Below are 17,914 nucleotides of genomic sequence, written 5' to 3' on the forward strand. Positions count from 1 at the left end.
GCATATTTCTTTTAATCTGGTGGTGGTAGTGGTGGTTCACTGACTGATCAATCACTTAGAAAGTGTTCCCTATTTGGGTGGGTGGGGGAAGGAAGTATAGAAAGACCTGGACTTTATTCCCTGGGAGCCAATGTTCTGTGTTGATGCAAGTTTTGCTAATGATTAGGAAAAGACTGGAAAGAAGAGGAGATGAAGGCAAAATATCATCATTATTATTCTGAAAATGTCTGTTGATTTGAAGGTGAGGAAAAAGGTTACTACTTCATTTTTCCAATGATGCTTCAAACAACAGCATTTTAACTGCAATGCTTTGGGGGGTCCATAACGAGACACTTGCTTTTGACATTAATTAGTCCTGTAATTCTAATGTACACTTCATATGTGCACCTTACTGGAGTCTAGGCCCCTTTATAGTAGAGATTGGACCACAGGTCTTTGCCCACAGTGAAGATTCAACGTGGGTGTGTAATGAGCAGGTGTATAACGAGCAGTTAGCGTCCTGCTTCTCTTTATTGACAATCAGCCCACTCTTCTTAGTTATTCTTCTGCTTGGTCCAGCTCCCTAACCTCACTTTCCCTCAATACATGAGAGATGACAAATTTGTTTAAATGACTGGTTTCTGGTCTGATGGAAATGGAATAGGCCCTCTTCTTCCATGCCTTAATGACTATAACAACCGCCTAGCTGGCTCCCTGACCTGTCTCTCCTTAAATGCATGCAGCATATTACTTCCAGGCTCATCTTCCACAGTACCGCTGTCACTGTGGGCACTGTCCTTTTCAGAAACCTTTGTAGCACATGCTCTGGAGAGACACTCCCAACTCTCACTGGCACTGGAAGGCTGCATCCCTGGAGGGAGGCTGCTACATCTCCCTTCAGGATTCTGAGGTAGCCCTGATGTCTGGGGGCTTGTGAGTCCCTAAGGATATTTTCCATGATAATTAGTTTATATCAATTAGTCAGCCAGACTTAACTAACTTTTTGAAATGGGTATTTATCATGGTGGTATATTTGGTACAGCTAGGTGGTACAATGGTAGAGTATTGGCCCTGGAGTCAAGAGGACCTGAGTTCAGATCTCACTTCAGACACTTACTAGTTGTGTGACCCTGGGCAAGTCACTTAATCCCAATTGCCTTAAACATCTGGGCCCATCTCCAATTATCCTGATATGTATCTTGCTACTGGACCTAGTTAGTTCTAGAGGAGAGAGTGAGGTTGGTGACCTTGCACATCCCTCCCTCACTTAAATCCAATTTGTTACAAGTCATGACATCACCTCGGTGTCATGGTCCTCTTCAAGAATAAAGGATAAGGGAGCGGCTAGGTGGCGCAGCGGATAAAGCACTGGCCCTGGATTCAGGAATACCTGAGTTCAAATCCGGCCTCACTTACTAGCTGTGTGACCCTGGGCAAGTCACTTAACCCCCATTGCCCTGCAAAAAAAAAAAAAAAAAGAATAAAGGATAAACAACAACAATAACAACAACAACATTATCTGGTACAAAACTATACCCCCAAATCTGTGACATTCTCCCATAAATACACAGAGTCCAGAGGAAAATAGCTTCAGGTTTAGGGCAAATGCAGCAAAGGAGGGAAGCTATAGCTCCCAGAAGTCCTTTTGCTAGAGACTTCAAGACATTCCCCTTAGTCCAGGAGCAGTTTTCTAGCTGGGCTCCTCAGAAGGCCTTGTTTCTGCCTTTCCTCATTGTATCCAGTCTGTCCAACCTTCTCAAGTTCAAGGGGGTGAGGGTGGGAAGGAGACCAATGTTTAAGCCAGGGTTCTTTTCCTTCCTACTTCCCCCTTCTCTCTCCTCCCCCCACCCCGCCCCCATCGCCTTCTTAGGAGTCTGGTTCTCTCTTCTTTCTGCTTTTGTTGTTGTTCAGTTTCAGTCTGTCTGACTTTTCATGACCCCATTTGGGGTTTTCTTGGCAGAGATACTGGAGTGGTTTGTCATCTCCTTCTCCAGATCATTTTACAGATGAGGAAAATAGGGTAAAATGACTTGCCCAGGGTCACACATGTAATAAAATTTGAACTTGGGAAGATGCGCCACCTATCTATCCACTGCACCACATAGCTGTCCCTCTTCTTACTGCTTCCAGACACTCAAACCCCACTTTCCAAATTAGCTCACTGCTTTTACACAAGCCCCCTAGGGCAGATCCAAGATATTCAAGTAATCCAAATAACTTCCTGGTTGAGGGATGTCCAGACCATGCTCACACCTAGTTCAACCTAGTTCAGTCTCTGATGATTATTTTCATCTGACAAAGGTAGCATCTTGCCACTTAAAGTAATTTGATTTACCTTATCATCCTCCCAGTCTTTCACCTTCATTGGCTTCCTGCTTCTTACTGTATCAAATTGAGATTCTTTAGCCTAGGTTTGAAGGCCCTATGTAATTTTACTGTGTCAATCTTCCCTTCTGTTCTAGTCAGGCCAGTCCTAATATCCCATAGATGAACCACAGTCATCTCCTCCTTTGTACCTCTTCTTTCCCTCTACTGCAATGCTCTTCTCTCTCTTTTCTACTTTTCCTTTTTCTAGTCCATCCTTCAAGGCCTAATGTAACATCTCACCTCCTCCATGATATGTTTATTGACTATCCCAGCCTACAGTGATCTGTCTCTTTTCTAGCTTCTCATAAACACTTACAGTCTGTATCACACAAGCTAGATGTTCATTTCTCAGACATTATTTCCTATTATTTCAGAGTTTCCTCTTGTATCCCCAATTAGACTGTAAGTTGTTTGAAAGTAGGGATTCCATCTTATGCTTATCTTTTAGCTAAATAATGAGATTTTTCAGCAGAATAATGATATTAAACTTCTTTTCAAATAAAACAATCCTATCCTTGGTGATGTTTGCTAGATTATAAGAAATATAGAAGAAAATAACCATGGCCCCTCTCCTAAAGCAGCTTAAGTTTTCAGGAGACAAAGAATAAAGGCGATACATGATAATGAAAAGTGAAAATAAAAATAAAATGAAATAAAAGGTTCAAGACAACAACAGTGATCGCCAATTACTTAGTGCTTTTAAAATTTGCAAAGTTCTTTACATCCCTCATATCTTAGTTGATAGCAACCCTGTGTGGTAGGTACTATAGCTATTATTATTCCCATAAAAGGAAATGTTTAAATGAAAGATGACTTAGAAAAAGAAAGTGATCATAGGAGTTTAGAGGAAAAGATTATTGACAGCTGGGACAGTCAAAGGAGACTTCCTAAAGGATCTGGTTTGGAAGGGACAGGTGGGATGGGTAGACAGGAACATGGTACACTACACAGGAGAGTGATGCAGACCAGGGCTTGCAGGCTGGAATGTGAAAGGGGAAGAAGGGAAGAGCTCTCAGTGTCTGTAGTAGAAAGGTAGCAGGAGTTAGAGTTGAAAGGCAGGTTAGCCTTAATCAGTACTGAGCCTTGTTTATTTTTATTTTTTGTGCAATGGAACATGTTGGGAGTGTGGTGAAGCCTAGGGACCTCTTATCAGAGTAATGTTTTAGATTTTTAAAAATTCATAATTGAAGGAAAGGCTAAATTTCAGTTAGTCTAACTTCCCTCATTCCATTTCATGAACCTTCTGAAATCTATCCAAGGACCCTATTACAGAGGAGGCAGGAATTGAGATTTTATTCTGAAGGCAAAGAATTCAAAGTCATTTGGAGACCTCTGATCCAATACCACCACGACTTTCCATGCTTTTGCTGGTCATTTCATAAGCAACAAAAGGCCCAGAGAAATAGACTCCAAGCTGGCAAAGGAGTAGCCCAGTGGGATCTTCCTTAGTCCTTTAGGGAGGAAGTGTGGTCTGGCAAGGAAGAGGTAAGAGGGTGGGAAGAGTCAGACTTTGTCTGGCTCGATCTCTGCTTTGGGAGAAATCTCTCAGGAGGCCAATGCCTCAGTGTCTCCACCTCTAGACTAAAGGTGGCACTGGCTGGACTGCAGGTGGGAAGATGAACATGGTTCTGGTCCCATATCCCCAAGGAAGAGCAGTTATACAATAAGAGGGAGCACAAAGAGAGAGTCCTGAGAATGCAAAAGCATCCCGGGAAAAGTCCGTCTAAAATATGTTCCTGACTCATCTTTCTGCCCAGTTAAATACCAGAGGATCCCCACCCACACCCACTTCATCTTACCCTTTCCCAAGGTCAGATTTCCCCCAGAGCCAAAACAATGTCGGCAATTGGACTGAGTGCAAGCCAAAGGGAAAAAAATGTGGCTCACTCATTGTTGCAAGGAGCAATTTCCCTTCCTGAGAGACTCTGCCTGCCTGACCTCTATGTTATCCTTCTCATTAGCCAGAAGCATTCACTATTCTCTGATGAGCCCACCCAGTTCTCCTTAGGCGGGCCCCCATCCCCACCCACAATGGTACTGTTCTGCCACATGCCTTTTCTTGGGAGCCTGAGGGATGGAGGTGCTAATAGACTTTCTGGAAAGAGAAGAGGAGAGGAGATAAGAGAAAAGGAAAAGACAGGAGAGGAGAGGAGATAAGAGAAAAGGAAAAGACAGAGGAGAGGAGAAATGCTTAAAGGAAGGTTCCACTGGGGAAGGGGTGGTGTGTGCAAAGAGAAGTTTCTGACATAAAGCAGAATTCCCCAGCCCCTTTCCTCTGTCCCTGACGTTTGCTTGTGGTTGCCAGAACTTTGAAGGAGGCAGAGGAAGAGAGATTTTGAGGACAGATAGGCTAGGAGAAGAGGAACAGAGAGAGAGAGGAGAGGTTGTCATGTTAGGAGGAAATGGGAATAGGAGATGAGAGGAAAAGGAAAAATTGGGTGAAGAGGTCGAGGAAAATGAGAGGGAGATTGAAAGAGAAGAGAAGGGGGGAGGGAGGGCAGAGAGGAGTGCAAAGACACTTCAATTTTTCCTTGGCCAGCTAGATTTTAACAAATATACTCAAGAATGGGGAGAGGGGAGAAGTACTGTGTTCAAGTCCTAAAGGAAATAATAATGAATGAATAATGTAATCATGAGGAGGAGATGAAATGAAGTGAGTAGGATCAATCTCTGAGAGCAGGGCGTCTAAGACTAGACCCGAACTAGAAGGCTGGCTATGGGGGGCTGGGCCCAGATTGAGAGATGACCTTTAATTCAGGCCCCACTAATTTAGAATTCATGAGAGCTAGGCTATGTCCATCTGAGGCTGACCTTTGCACTCTGGATGAAAAAAGAATTTGCCAAGCAAATGAATAGTGTGGATTTGGTTGCTGGGAGGCTTGCATTTAGTCTACTTAAGATAGCCAAACATTTTTAAGTACTTTTAGCAATACCTCAGTATTTTCAAATAATGGATGGGCAAATAATTACAAGTGGTTCTTATTTATTCACTAAAGCAGGATCCCAGGTTTATAAAACTTGGTAAATCACTTGTCTTTGGGTCAAAAATAAAACTGTATTTTCTCCAAAGCCAAGGGAAAAGAGTATTGATATGAGAATTAGGAGACATGGATTCTGGTCTCAGCTTTGCCACTAACTAGATATAGGACTCTGGGCAAGTGAACTAACTTATCTGGGTCTCAGTTTATTTATAAATGGGGGTCGAATTAGGATTTCTCTAAAGGCCTTTCCAGCTATAAAATGGTGGAAGTATATTTATAATTCAGTTATTACAGACTCAGATTTTATTCTCATATAGTTTGATTTAGTGATATTTAGCTATGTTAGAGTATAACTGACTGGAGAAGTATCCCTTCAGGGAATGTGGCAGAAAATCTGTTTTAGAAGCGGTTTAAACCAGCAGGTCTCAGCAACTGATACAACCACTGTAGGCTGGATCCATCCCAGGATCACTTCTGGGGGTGGGCTAAATAAATGACCCAATCATTCAGAGCTGGAAGGAGCCTAAGAGATCATTTAGTTCATCCTTCTCCCATCCCCTTTTCCACTCTCACTCCCCAAAGCCATGTTCCAGATAGAGTAACTGAGGCTCAGAGAGGGGAGAGGGCAGAGTGAGGATTTAACCCATATCTTCTTTTTTGTTTTTCAGGGCAATGAGGGTTAAGTGACTTGCCCAGGGTCACACAGCTAGTAAGTGTCAAGTGTCTGAGGTTGGATTTGAACTCAGGTCCTCCTGAATCCAAGGCCGGTGCTTTATCCACTGCGCCACCTAGCTGCCCCCTTTACATTATCTTTTTTTTTTTTTTTGTAACCCATATCTTCTGTTGCCCACATCTAGCAATCTTTCCTAAAGTGTTTTTTTTACCTTGCCCCAGTTTCTCCCCTCACTGACGGGACTTGCCTCAGTTTCATACCTTAGATGCTGGCTCCTGTTTTCTTTCTACTTTTTCTTTCTTTCTGTTGTTACCAGTGTACTTAAAAAAAAAAATAGGTCCTATTCCACTGCCCTGCAAAGGGGAAAATCTCTTGTAGAACAGATGTAGACCAAACTCTGTCATGAACGGCTCTGTCCCCCTACCCCCACCTTGCTGTGAACTCCAAGGCAATCTTCATTCTCTAGCCCAGTGGCTGGGTAGTGTCCCTGAAGCCCAGACCTTCAGCTTCTGCCAAGAACAGATCAACACAAGTCTCTTTTCATTACCAGAGATGATCCCATCACTCATCATGACCCAAATCTGGGAGGACTGGGACAGTCCTACCTGATTTCACATCACTTGGAATAAACAGGCTGGCTGGGAAGATGCAGTGTCAGGGACCATATACTTGAGCAGCTGACACGGGCTCTTTCATCCCCTCATCTGGGTCTCATCACAGGGAAAGCCACCTGTCATTTCTTCCTGCAGACTATGGACAAAGGCATAAAAAGGAAACTCGGAGGAGACACAGCCAGGGCTCATCATTTGGAGTTCGGAGGGAAAATGGCAATGCCTCAGTGAGATAAACCTTGAACCCTGTTTCCTCTCTGCTTGCATGAGCCACCTTTTTGCTCTGCAAGCATACTCATGGATGGCTCCCTACTGCCTCCTCTAGCAAGTCTGAACATGGAGGCTCCACATGGAGAGCCCTCTCCAATTTGGACTCGACATTGCATCTTCCAGCTTGCCAATTCGCCTCCTTCAGAAATCATAGAAGTCCAGAGGTGGAGGGGCCTTTAGATGCCAAATACTTCCATTCCGACCTGACTGAGAAGTCCCTCTATAATATGTGCAACAAGTGGTCATCTCCCCTATGTTTAAAGAACTTCCTTGAAGAGGGAAGCCTCCATCTTCCAAGGTAGCCCATTTCACCTTGGGACAGCTCTAGTTGTCAATGAATTTTTCTTTACAAATAATCCAATTTGTCTCTACAACTACCTCTATTAATCATATTGGTTCTGCCCTCTGGGGATAATTGGAACAATCCCTCTTCCATGTGACAGTCCTTCCAACACCCGAAGACAGCTATCCTGTTCTACAGGTGTTCTCCAAGCTAAATATCCTCAAGTCCTTCCATTGAAGGGCAGCTGGGTGGTGCCAGGCCCGGAGTCAGGCCGACTCATCTTGGCAAGTTCAAATCTGGCTAAGATCTGAACCCATCTTCTGACTGCCAGTTCATTTTTTTTTTTTGAGGGGCACTGAGGGTTAAGTGACTTGCCCGGGGTCACACAGCTAGCAAGTGTCAAGTGTCTGCAGCTGAATTTGAACTCAGGTCCTCCTGAATCCAGGGCCAGTGCTTTATCCACTGCACCACCTAGCTGCCCCTGCCAGTTCATTCTTTCTTCTATACTGTGCTGACTCTTACATGTTCCGAATGAAAAAGTTCATTGTAGCAGAACGGCTGAGATGAATCAAGAACCAGGCAGAAGCAGGAGAGGGTGGAGCTGGTGAACCTTGTAGACTCCCTGCTTCTTGTCTGATGAGTTCTCTTAATCAAGAAGCAGGCTCTGGGGGCAGCTAGGTGGTGCAGTGGATAGAGCAACGGCCCTGGATTCAGGAGGACCTGAGTTCAAATCCAACCTCAGACACGTAACACTCACTAGCTGTGACCTTGGGCAAGTCACTTAATCCCAATTGCCTCACCAAAAAAAAAAAAAAAAAAAAAAAAAAAAGAAGCAGGCTCTGTTCAGGCAGTGAGTGCTAGCAATGTCAGGGAATATAGACTGGGATAGAGATGACATCAGCATTTGATCACCTCTAGCTCTGAGAGCCTGCCGATCCACACTTCTAGAGAATCAGTCATTCTAGGGCTCTAGCCCTGGCACATTCACCAGACTGTGACTGCTAAAGAACAACTACCCGACACACTAACTCATTAGATTAAGGTCTCCTAGAGTGGGTAGAAGTCTACCAGGAGCCCAAGAAGATTGCTATGGGGGTGCCCCCCTCCTCCCCACTTCAAGGCTGTGTAACCTCACTACTGGAATATCCTTTGGATCTAGCAAGACCTGTGCAAAAAAGATATCAGACCCTTGCTCCCCCTTCATCATACAGAAATATTTTGAGTTGTGGAATGTAAGAGCTAGAAAGAAGGGACCTAAGTAAAAACAAGTACAGTTATCCCTTCCACATCATGACTTTCCCCACTGTGGTTTTAATATAGCACAAGTCCACACAAGAAATTAAATGGGAATTTTGGGGGAGTTTTGTGGAAGCTGCAGATGACACAGAGAAGGCCAGCAGACAACACAGAAAAAGTTTAGAACTCAGATATGCATAAAATATAAGTATAGTATTATACAATATTAACCCAAATTTTATAATTAGGTACTGTGAACACCTCATAAAAGAAAAAGAAAAAATTCAGACATCTTCTCTGATACAAAGAGAGAGACACAAAATTCTATGTGGATTTTCCAGATCGTGGGGTGCCAAATCCCTAACCCCTACAGCATGGAAGAGATAACTGTATATGTTATTTTCATCATTCTTACAGATTCTAAAACAGGGATGGGGCAAAACCTGTGATTATTATTGGTAGAGGGAACTCCCTGATGAGAAACTTCTTTCATCAATGCAACTCAGCACCTCCTCTGTCTTCCCCCCCCCCGCCCCAGGGCAATGAGGGTTAAGTGACTTGCCCAGGGTCACACAGCTAGTAAGTGTCAAGTGTCTGAGGTCAAATTTGAACTCAGGTCATTCTGAATCCAAGGCTGGTGCTCTATCCACTGTGCCACCTAGCTGCCCTGACCTACAGTCTTAGAGAGCTACCTGGGAAGGTGAAAGGTTAAGTGATTTGCCTAGAGTCACACAGTCCCTTGCACAGAGTCTGGACTTGAATTCAGCTCTTTCTGGCTTTGAGGCTAGCTTCCTGTCCTCTGTACCACCTTACAAATCTCCAAGTATCCTTGAGACATCAGCAAATAAGCCACACTACAACTGGAGCATCCTTAGAGACAGGATGGACACCCACCGCTACCAAGACCTAATACAGATCCATAAAACTTTAAGAACATTTTTAATATGTTTTCCCATACCAAGTACTCATAACTTCCACACTAAATGAAAAGCTTTTAAATGGAATGAAAAACTTAAAAAATATGAGGCCCTACTGGAAGAAATTAAATCCTACACAAATGAAGAATTATGGAGCAGCTAGGTGGTATAGTGAATAGAGCTCCGTGCCTAGAGTCAGGAAGACCTTTACAATTATTATCTCACAACAATTCTGGAGATAAGTGCTTTTATTATCTTCATTTTATAGATGAAGAAACTGAGGTAAGAAGAGTTAAGTGAATTGTCCAAGGTTACACAGCTAATAAATATTTGAGATTGAATTTGAACTCAGATCTTCTTGATTCCAGACTTGGCTCTTTCTCCAATACGCCACCTAGAAGGAGGAGACTGGGAGACTGGGAGAAGGGAATAGAAAGGAAAGTAGGACTCAGGGAAGAGGAAAACAAGTACCCAGTACTATGATAGGCAGGTAGATTGCAGTCTGTCAACCAATAAGCATTTATTAAACACTTGCTATATTCCCAGACTAAGCACTGGGAAAAACAAACACAAGAAAAAGGCACTCCTTGGCTTCAAGAACATGACATTATTTTTATTTATTTGTTTATTTATTTGTTTGTTTATTCGTTTGTTCGTTCATTCGCTCATCTATTTATTTATTTATTCATTCATTCATTTATTTATTTATTTTTTGTGGGGCAATGAGGGTTAAGTGACTTGCCCAGGGTCACATAGCTAGTAAGTGTCAAGTGTCTGAGGCCAAATTTGAACTCAGGTCCTCCTGAATCCAGGGCTAGTGCTTTATCTACTGTGCCACCTAGCTGCCCCCAAGGGCATTACATTCTAATGGAGGAAGACAACACATACATGGAAGCTGAAAAGCTGGGTAGTGGGGAGAAGGTACCTGTTTGAGGTGGCATGGTGAGAAAGAGTCAAGACCAGAGTCCAGATAGAAATGGCATGAACTGATTGCTTTCCTTTAAAATGGTGGCTCAGAAAAGAACTGACCAATTAAAGGAAGGGGCAACAGGACCATGGTGATCTGAGGCTAATTCCCCAAGGAGGGAAGAGAGGTTGGGCTCAAGACTTATTTCCTACGTGGAACTAGTCCTACCAAGTTCAACTCCAAAGCCCCACTGAGCTAGCTTCCTAGACCCTTGTTCCTCAGGACATGCCCACAATAGGAGATATGGACCCTACCCATATGGAATGAATGATGTAGTCAGGGAAAGAAGACGAGTTCATGAAATAATAAATTAATAAGAGTCTATACAATAAAGAGCTAGAGAGTGCAACAAGGCTAATTCAAGAATAAGATGGTATAAAATTCTGGGGGCCGCATTTTAGGAAGGACATCAGTAAACGGGAGAGTATTACAAAGAGGGCACAGGACAGTAGAAGTTGTAGTTTGTGCCACATGAGGATCAACGGAAGGTGGTTGTTTGGTCATTTCAGCCACTCTTTGTGACCCCATTTGAGATTTTCTTAGCAAAGATACTAGAGTGGTTTGCCATTTCCTTTTCCAGTTCATTTTACTGAAACTGAGGCCAACAGGGTGAAGTGACTTTCCCAGGGTCATCTAGCTAGGAAGTGTCTGAAGCCAGATTTGAACTTAGGTCTTCCTGATGCCAGGCTTAGAACTCTATCCACTGGGCAACCTAGCTACATGATAGGACTTCACTGGTCCTTAAAGTATGGTCAGGATTTCAACAGGCAGAAATAGGCAGGAAGGGCATTCCATGCTTAAGGAAAGACACAAAAATTTAGAGGAAGGAAAGTACAAGGTGTCTATGAAAGGATAGTGGAGAGTCTAGGTTGTTGGTGGAAACAGGCTATAGATCTGAACTGTCCCAAATCTCTCCACTGCCTTTTGGGTCACCAATAATCTTCGTTTTTCAAAAGCAATGATGTTCCAAGATTTGCTATATATATATATATATATATATATATATATATATATATATATATATATATATAAAAAGATGAGGAAAGTACCTTGGGACTGTCAAAGCAACTGCACAACTTTTCAAATGTAATCCAGTCTGCTCTATTCCTTCTTTATTTTTGTGGGGCAATGGGGGTTAAGTGACTTGCCCAGGGTCACACAGCTAGTAAGTGTCAAGTGTCTGAGGCCGGATTTGAACTCAGGTCCTCCTGAATCCAGGGCCGGTGTTTTATACACTGCGCCACCTAGCCGCCCCCTGCTCTATTCCTTCTTAATAATTCTGCGCCCAATATGTCTATAGACTGTTCAAATGATCTCTTTTCCGTCATTATGGAACTCATTAAGGAGGCCCTGTCATATTTTGGGACTTGATGGAAACAGCATGATAACATCTGCAAACAGGAACATTTAGAGAACATCACCAGCTACGGGGAATCCTTCTTCCCATACAACCTTGTCCAGGATGTCCTCCATGATAGTAGAGATCACCTTTCTTCGACGGGCCTACATCTTACTTTATGCCTTGCTTAATAATCAGAAGGTCACTGAATAAAGTTATGTCTATGCATTTATTAATAAATCTTATATCATCTCAATATATGCCTGTTGCCACAACATCACCAAAAACACCTTTCAAATTGGCAAGAACATAGTAAACATATGGAAAGGAAATAGACTTGTCTATATTTCTCTAATAACCTACTTTTGCCATAGGCTTTATGACATTTTTGAGAATGATCGATTATCATCATGATAATAAAAACTCACATTTGTGAAACACTTTCAAGTTTAGAAAATGCTTTCCTCACCATCATCCTGTGAGGGTGGTAATGAATGTACCATTCTTGTCTTATAACTAGGGCAGCTAAACTCAGAGAGATTAAGTCATTTTCCTGCAGCCATACAGCAAAGTGTCAGAGCTGGATGGAGCTCAAATCTAGGTTACCTTTCCCTAGGATCAGTGTGCTTTCCACTAGATCATCCTGCCTAGGAATAAAGAGCTCTGTGGAGGATTGGATGGGAAGTCAAGAGACCACTTGGTTCATCTCAGTGTCAGATCATGATAGAGTTCATCATCATAAATCTTGTTGTTGTTCTTCTGGAAGGGACCTCAGAAGCCATCCTTCAATTTACAGATGAAAAGATCATTCCAGCTTAATAGTTTCTGACCCTTTTCTTCCCAAAGAACCCTATAAGGCAACTCCACAGCCTCCTTTGGTCACATATTCTGAGGACATACACACACACCATTCAAAAAAAAAAAAAAAGAATGGGGAGTTTTGGGGCTGACCCCTATGGTTGGTCACTTGGACACCTGAAGAAGGTGAAGAGGGAGAGGATAACTGAGTATCTCTTACCTCCCTGAGGCAGGTGTAGATGGGACAGACAAGGACACGGAATGGTTCACCAGTACTGCTGCGCATGGTGCCAAAAACCTCGCAGAGAAAAGTGATGAATCCCAACCAGCGTTCCACGTCTTGGCGTTGTAGCTCCTCCCGCATAGTGAAGTCTTTCTGCAGAGAAAAGAGACAGGACATCAATAACCTGGTGCAAAAGGAAGGATGAAAAATGAAAAAAGTTGGTGGGGGGGAGGGGAGAGAGAGAGAGAGAGGAAATGAAATGGATTTCTCTATGGAACCCATTGAAAGTCTCTTGGAAAATAATGTAAGAAAAATATCTTAAATAAAAAAAGATGAAACACAGCAAATTGCATGAATATAAATGTTCCTGGTAGCAGAAGGAAAAGTGAATTTCAGTCACAGAAGAGAGCCTTCCCATGGAGATTGACAATGCCCAGGCTCAAAGTTCAGGAGTTACTAATGGGCCCCATCTCACTACTAACTGGCACGGCAACGTTGACCTGTTTGTCTCTGCTTGTTCTCTGATCATGGGGGCTCAACATATCAATGCTGAACTTGGGGTGGATGCCTAATGGGCTTAGCTCACTGTGGCTTAGAGCTACTGAGATCTTTCAGCCCCAGACTCCCCAGCACAGCAGGTATTACAGACATGCCCCACCACACCTGGCCATTTATTCCTTTGAAATGTTTTATTGGGCTCCCTTTTGCTTTCTTACATCACAATCATGCTCCAGTATACCCATCCTCCCCTGTACCTACTAAGAAAAACTATTTAGTGAAACTGAAACAGCCACTGCATGTGTTGGCACATGCAACATTCCGTGCCCAAAGTCTCAAACTTCTCCCCCAAGAGTACGAGGCTCCCTGGTACTGTGGTGGACTGCTTTGGGAGTTGGAAAGGGCATTGAGTTGGGGGTCCAGCTATGCTCCTCACTACCTGTTTGACCAGAGGCAAGTCACTTAATTTCTCTGGGTGTCGGCCTTTTCAATTTGTCAAATAAGATTGTTGGACTAGGTGAGCTTGAAGGTCCTTTCTAGTTCTAGTTTTATGATTCTGTTTGTTTCAGGCAATTTGGTTTTACAGGACTGAGACTGGCAGTCATACCGAATCTGAGTTTAGTTGCTGTTTAGTATTGTTTTCATTTACAATAGTATATTCATTGTTTATATACTGTCCTCTTGGTTGTTGTTTTTCAGTTGTATCTTTTTGTGACCCCATTTGAGGGTTTATTGGCAGAGATACTGGAGCGGTTTGCCATTTCCTTCTCTAACTCTTTTTATAGATGAGGAAACTGAGGCAAACAGGGTCACTCAGCTAGTAAGTGTCTGAGGCCAGATTCAAACTCATGAAGATGAGTCTTCCTGATTCATATCTATTGCGCTGCCTAAGCTATCCCATCCTCTTGGTTATTCTGTTTTATATGCTCTGAATTTGTTGATATGAGTCTTCCTATATTTTCTGGACTGATATTTATGGCCTTTTATTTTAGACAAGTATTTCTCAAACTAATTTGATTATGTTAACACTTTGGGGCTTGAAATATACCAACCAGACCCCATAAATGCTGATGTGGTGAAACTGGGGTTATGGAATGCTCCAGAGATAAATGGTATCTTGGGAAGTTTTAGAACAAAATAGAGAAAATAAACCTATTTTAAACAAAAAAAGATGAATGTAATATATTTTGATGTTTGTGATTTAATTGTGTTTATGTCTGAGATTTAATGTCATATTTAATATATGACGTGTCTGACATACTAGCTATGTGTCCTTGGGCAGGTAACTTAACCTTTTAGGGCTTTAATAAACTCTCTAAGGTAACTACTAGAGAAAAGGTGCTGCCCTGAACTAACACAAGGAGATCCAGGAGTTCTTTATACCAATAAAATCATAGCTCCAGTCCCCAACCTGATATCTGTGGAACCTCATATGACTCCTGTCCAAATAATGTCTCAATAGTTTAGCTACATTCTCTCTCCTTGGAGCTTTGGGGTACCTCAGAATCACAAGTTCATAGATTCAGAAGTACAGAAGAAACTTTGGAGATCAATGAGTACAAATACTTCATTTTACAAATGAGGCAACTGAGGTATCAAGAGGCTAAACAGAATTTGAGCCAAGATCTTTCCTGATGCCAAGTCCAGTCCTCCTGTATTTCTATCTAATATTCAACTGTTCTCTGAAACCTTTTCAGATTAGCCCCAACTAGCTCTGTACATTATATTCAGCAAACAGTTTTCACCCAAATCTCCAACCTTCTATGATATTTAGCACTCCCTTTTGTGGGTTACTGACATTCACAGACTTGATTTTGTCCTTTGTGATATTTCTTGCATACCCCCTTCCCTGACCACTCTCATCACCCCACCCCCACCCCCAGCAAAAGAATACAATCTCAGGGTTAAGGGATGAAGACTTCTCTTGGTATCCCAATAAAAAGCTTCCAACTTTTTGACCATCTCAATGTTTTGCAGTCTCTATCCAAGCCATTATCTCCATCTCCTTCCCCCCAGACCCTTGGACTCTACCCCTGGGACCACCCTGGCCTCTGACTGGTAAGCTTTTACCTTATCTTGCCTGTTTTGGAAATCAACCCAAGTTCCTGGGTTTCTGTCTCTGCTTCTGTTTCTCTCTCTAGCCATTCATCCTTTCATACATTTTTTCCATAAGGATAGAGTGAAGATGTGACAGCTGTATGCCTTGGATGGAGAGTGAAGTTCGAGTAGCTGGAGAATGGACGGTGTTTGGGTCGAGCAATTGTACAGATGTTGATCAAAGTATTGATAAAATTCCCCAAATGGTAAAAGATCAAAGGATATGAATAGGTAGTTTTCAGAAGGAGACATTCAAGCTATCAACAGTCATATGAAAAAATGCACTAGATCACTCATAATTAGAGAAATGCAAATTAAAACAATTCTGAGGTACCACCTCACACCCATTAGATTGGCAAAGTTGACAGAAAAGAAAAATGACAAAATTCTGGAGGGCCTGTGGGAAAACTGGGACAATAATACATTGTTGGCAGAACTATGAACTAGTCTAGTCATTCTGGAAATTATGCCTCAAAAGATATATATTAAACTGTGAATATCTGACACACTATTAGGTCTTTACCCCAGACCCATGTATACAAAAATATTTTTAGTAACTCTTTTTGGGTAGGCACAGAATTGAAAACTGAGGGGGTGCCCATCAGTTGAGGGATAGCTAAACAAATTAGGGTATATTAGAATGTAATGGAATACTATTGTGCCGAAAAAAAAATAATTAAGGGGGTGGTTTCAGGGAAATCTGGGAAAATTTGTATGAACTGATTCAAAATGAAATGAGCAGAACCAGGAGAACAATTTATATGATAACAACAATAATGTAGAGAGAAACAACTCTGGAAGACTTAGTAACTGACAAACACAATGTTCAATCACAATTCTAAAGAGTTCATTATGAAACATGGGACCTATATCAAGATACAGAGATGATGGACTCAGAGTATAGATTTAGGCATCTGTTTGGACATGGGAAATATGGGAATTTGTTTTGCTTGACTATACATATTTGTAATGGCTTTTGTTGCTTTCTCAATGGAGTTTAGAGAAGGGAAACTGGGAGAGAAGGGAAAGAATCTAGACTTAAAAATAAAGTTGAATTAAAAAAAAAAACAAATGATGAAACCAAAAAGCCAAATTGATTAAAAAAATTGATGAAAGGGAGAAGGTATAAAAGGACATGGTAGTCTGCTGGGAATGAATATATGTGGTGTGGTATTTGAGTATGGATATCTGGACAATTTTAAAGTGGGATAACTGGATAATAGATTTAGAGGTGGCTGGGACTTAGAGGTCATTTAGATCAGGGCTTCTTAAACTTTTTATACTCGAGACCCCTTTTTGTCCAAGACATTTTTTACATGACTCCAGGTATATAGGTACATAACATAGGTATAAGTAATGTCTTACTGTTGCCAAATCTTTCACGACCTCCACATTCAGTTATATGACACCATATGGGGTCCCCACAGTTTAAGAAGCTTTGCTCTAGATCAACCTTTTCCTTTTACAGATGGAGAAAATAAGGTTCAGAGAGATGTTTTGTGTACTCATGTAGAGAAGCCTAAAGGGTTCAGACTGTTCCTGAGAAAAACTTCAAGTTGGGATGTGTGAGGAGTTGAAAACAACAAGGTACTGCTTGGAGGCGGGCACCTTTAGCCTCTGAGGCAGCCGGCAAGATTGAGTGAATACTGGATTTTGTCCATGTAGGTACTCCTTTGTCCAATACAAGTGACTGCTCTTTTGTAGCTTACTATATGGCTTTATGAGTTGAAGTTGCTGAAAAAATTTTATCAACTGTTGACAGCCTTCTAGTGATGAGTCCAGGTGTGTGTTAGAGCCTGGTTTGGGAGAGCCAATTATTAACATTTCAGAGTGAGCCTTTACCCCTTGGAAATCAGCAAATGCCATAGATTAGGGCTTGTTTTATTAATTGGTTAGACTTAAGAAAGTGACAGAGAAAATGTTAACAATGTACATTAAAGTTAAAACTATGCCATGTGTTTTCAGAGAGCTGGTTGTTAAACATTTACCAGCACAACCCTAAGTGAGCCTCTCTGAATTCAGTGAATGTGAGCTTTACCTGAAGCTTTTAATGCTCAATAGGCCTTGTTAGATATTTTGCTACATGACACTGAGAAGACCAGGGCTACCTCCCCATCACAGAGAGGCAAGTAAGACATCGATGTAAGTAAAGGAAATAAGTAAAAAATGAGAGTAACACCTCAGAGTGTGCAGCATTACAGAGGCACAGGATAGGGTTGGTGACACAGTGGAGAGTGTGCTGAACTTGGAGTCAGGAAAAATTGAGTTCAAATCCTTCATCAGACACTTCCTGGCTCTGGGACCATGGGCAAATCACATAGGAATTCCTAAGTTTCAGCTTCCTCATCTCTGAAATGGTGCTAATAACAGCCCTTACCTAACAGGATTGTTGTGAGAATCAAATGAGATAATATATGTAGAGCCCTTCACAAACCTTAAAGTGCTATGTAAATATTATTTATTATCTAATTTTAAGGTACCCTTGATCTAGCCAAGCTTTGTGGCCAAATAGCCCCCTCTCTCATCTACTTTAGTTGTCACTTGGCCCTGCCATCCTGTGCAGGGACAAAATCTCTAGATGTACCAGGTTCTTCAGGATGCTACAAAAGGTCTCATCCTGCCAACTTTTGGGACATTTGTGTCAGTCTCTCATCCTTGCAAAACTCCATCCAGAA

At 42.0% G+C, this 17,914-nt stretch overlaps 1 protein-coding gene across 4 annotated transcripts in view; it reads right to left on the reverse strand.

Moving 5' to 3' along the window:
- The window catches only part of CTIF (cap binding complex dependent translation initiation factor), a 509,051-nt gene that overhangs the window by 59,129 nt on the left and 432,008 nt on the right, over positions 1-17,914 (reverse strand). For all 4 annotated transcript variants that reach the window (XM_043966134.1, XM_043965952.1, XM_043965891.1 and 1 more), the window contains one exon: positions 12,642-12,797. In XM_043966134.1, coding sequence (XP_043822069.1) covers positions 12,642-12,797 — 156 coding nt within the window. The remainder of the gene's footprint in view (positions 1-12,641; positions 12,798-17,914) is intronic.

The sequence above is a fragment of the Dromiciops gliroides genome, chromosome 1, assembly GCF_019393635.1.
Source record: "Dromiciops gliroides isolate mDroGli1 chromosome 1, mDroGli1.pri, whole genome shotgun sequence".
Classification (NCBI taxonomy): domain Eukaryota; kingdom Metazoa; phylum Chordata; class Mammalia; order Microbiotheria; family Microbiotheriidae; genus Dromiciops; species Dromiciops gliroides.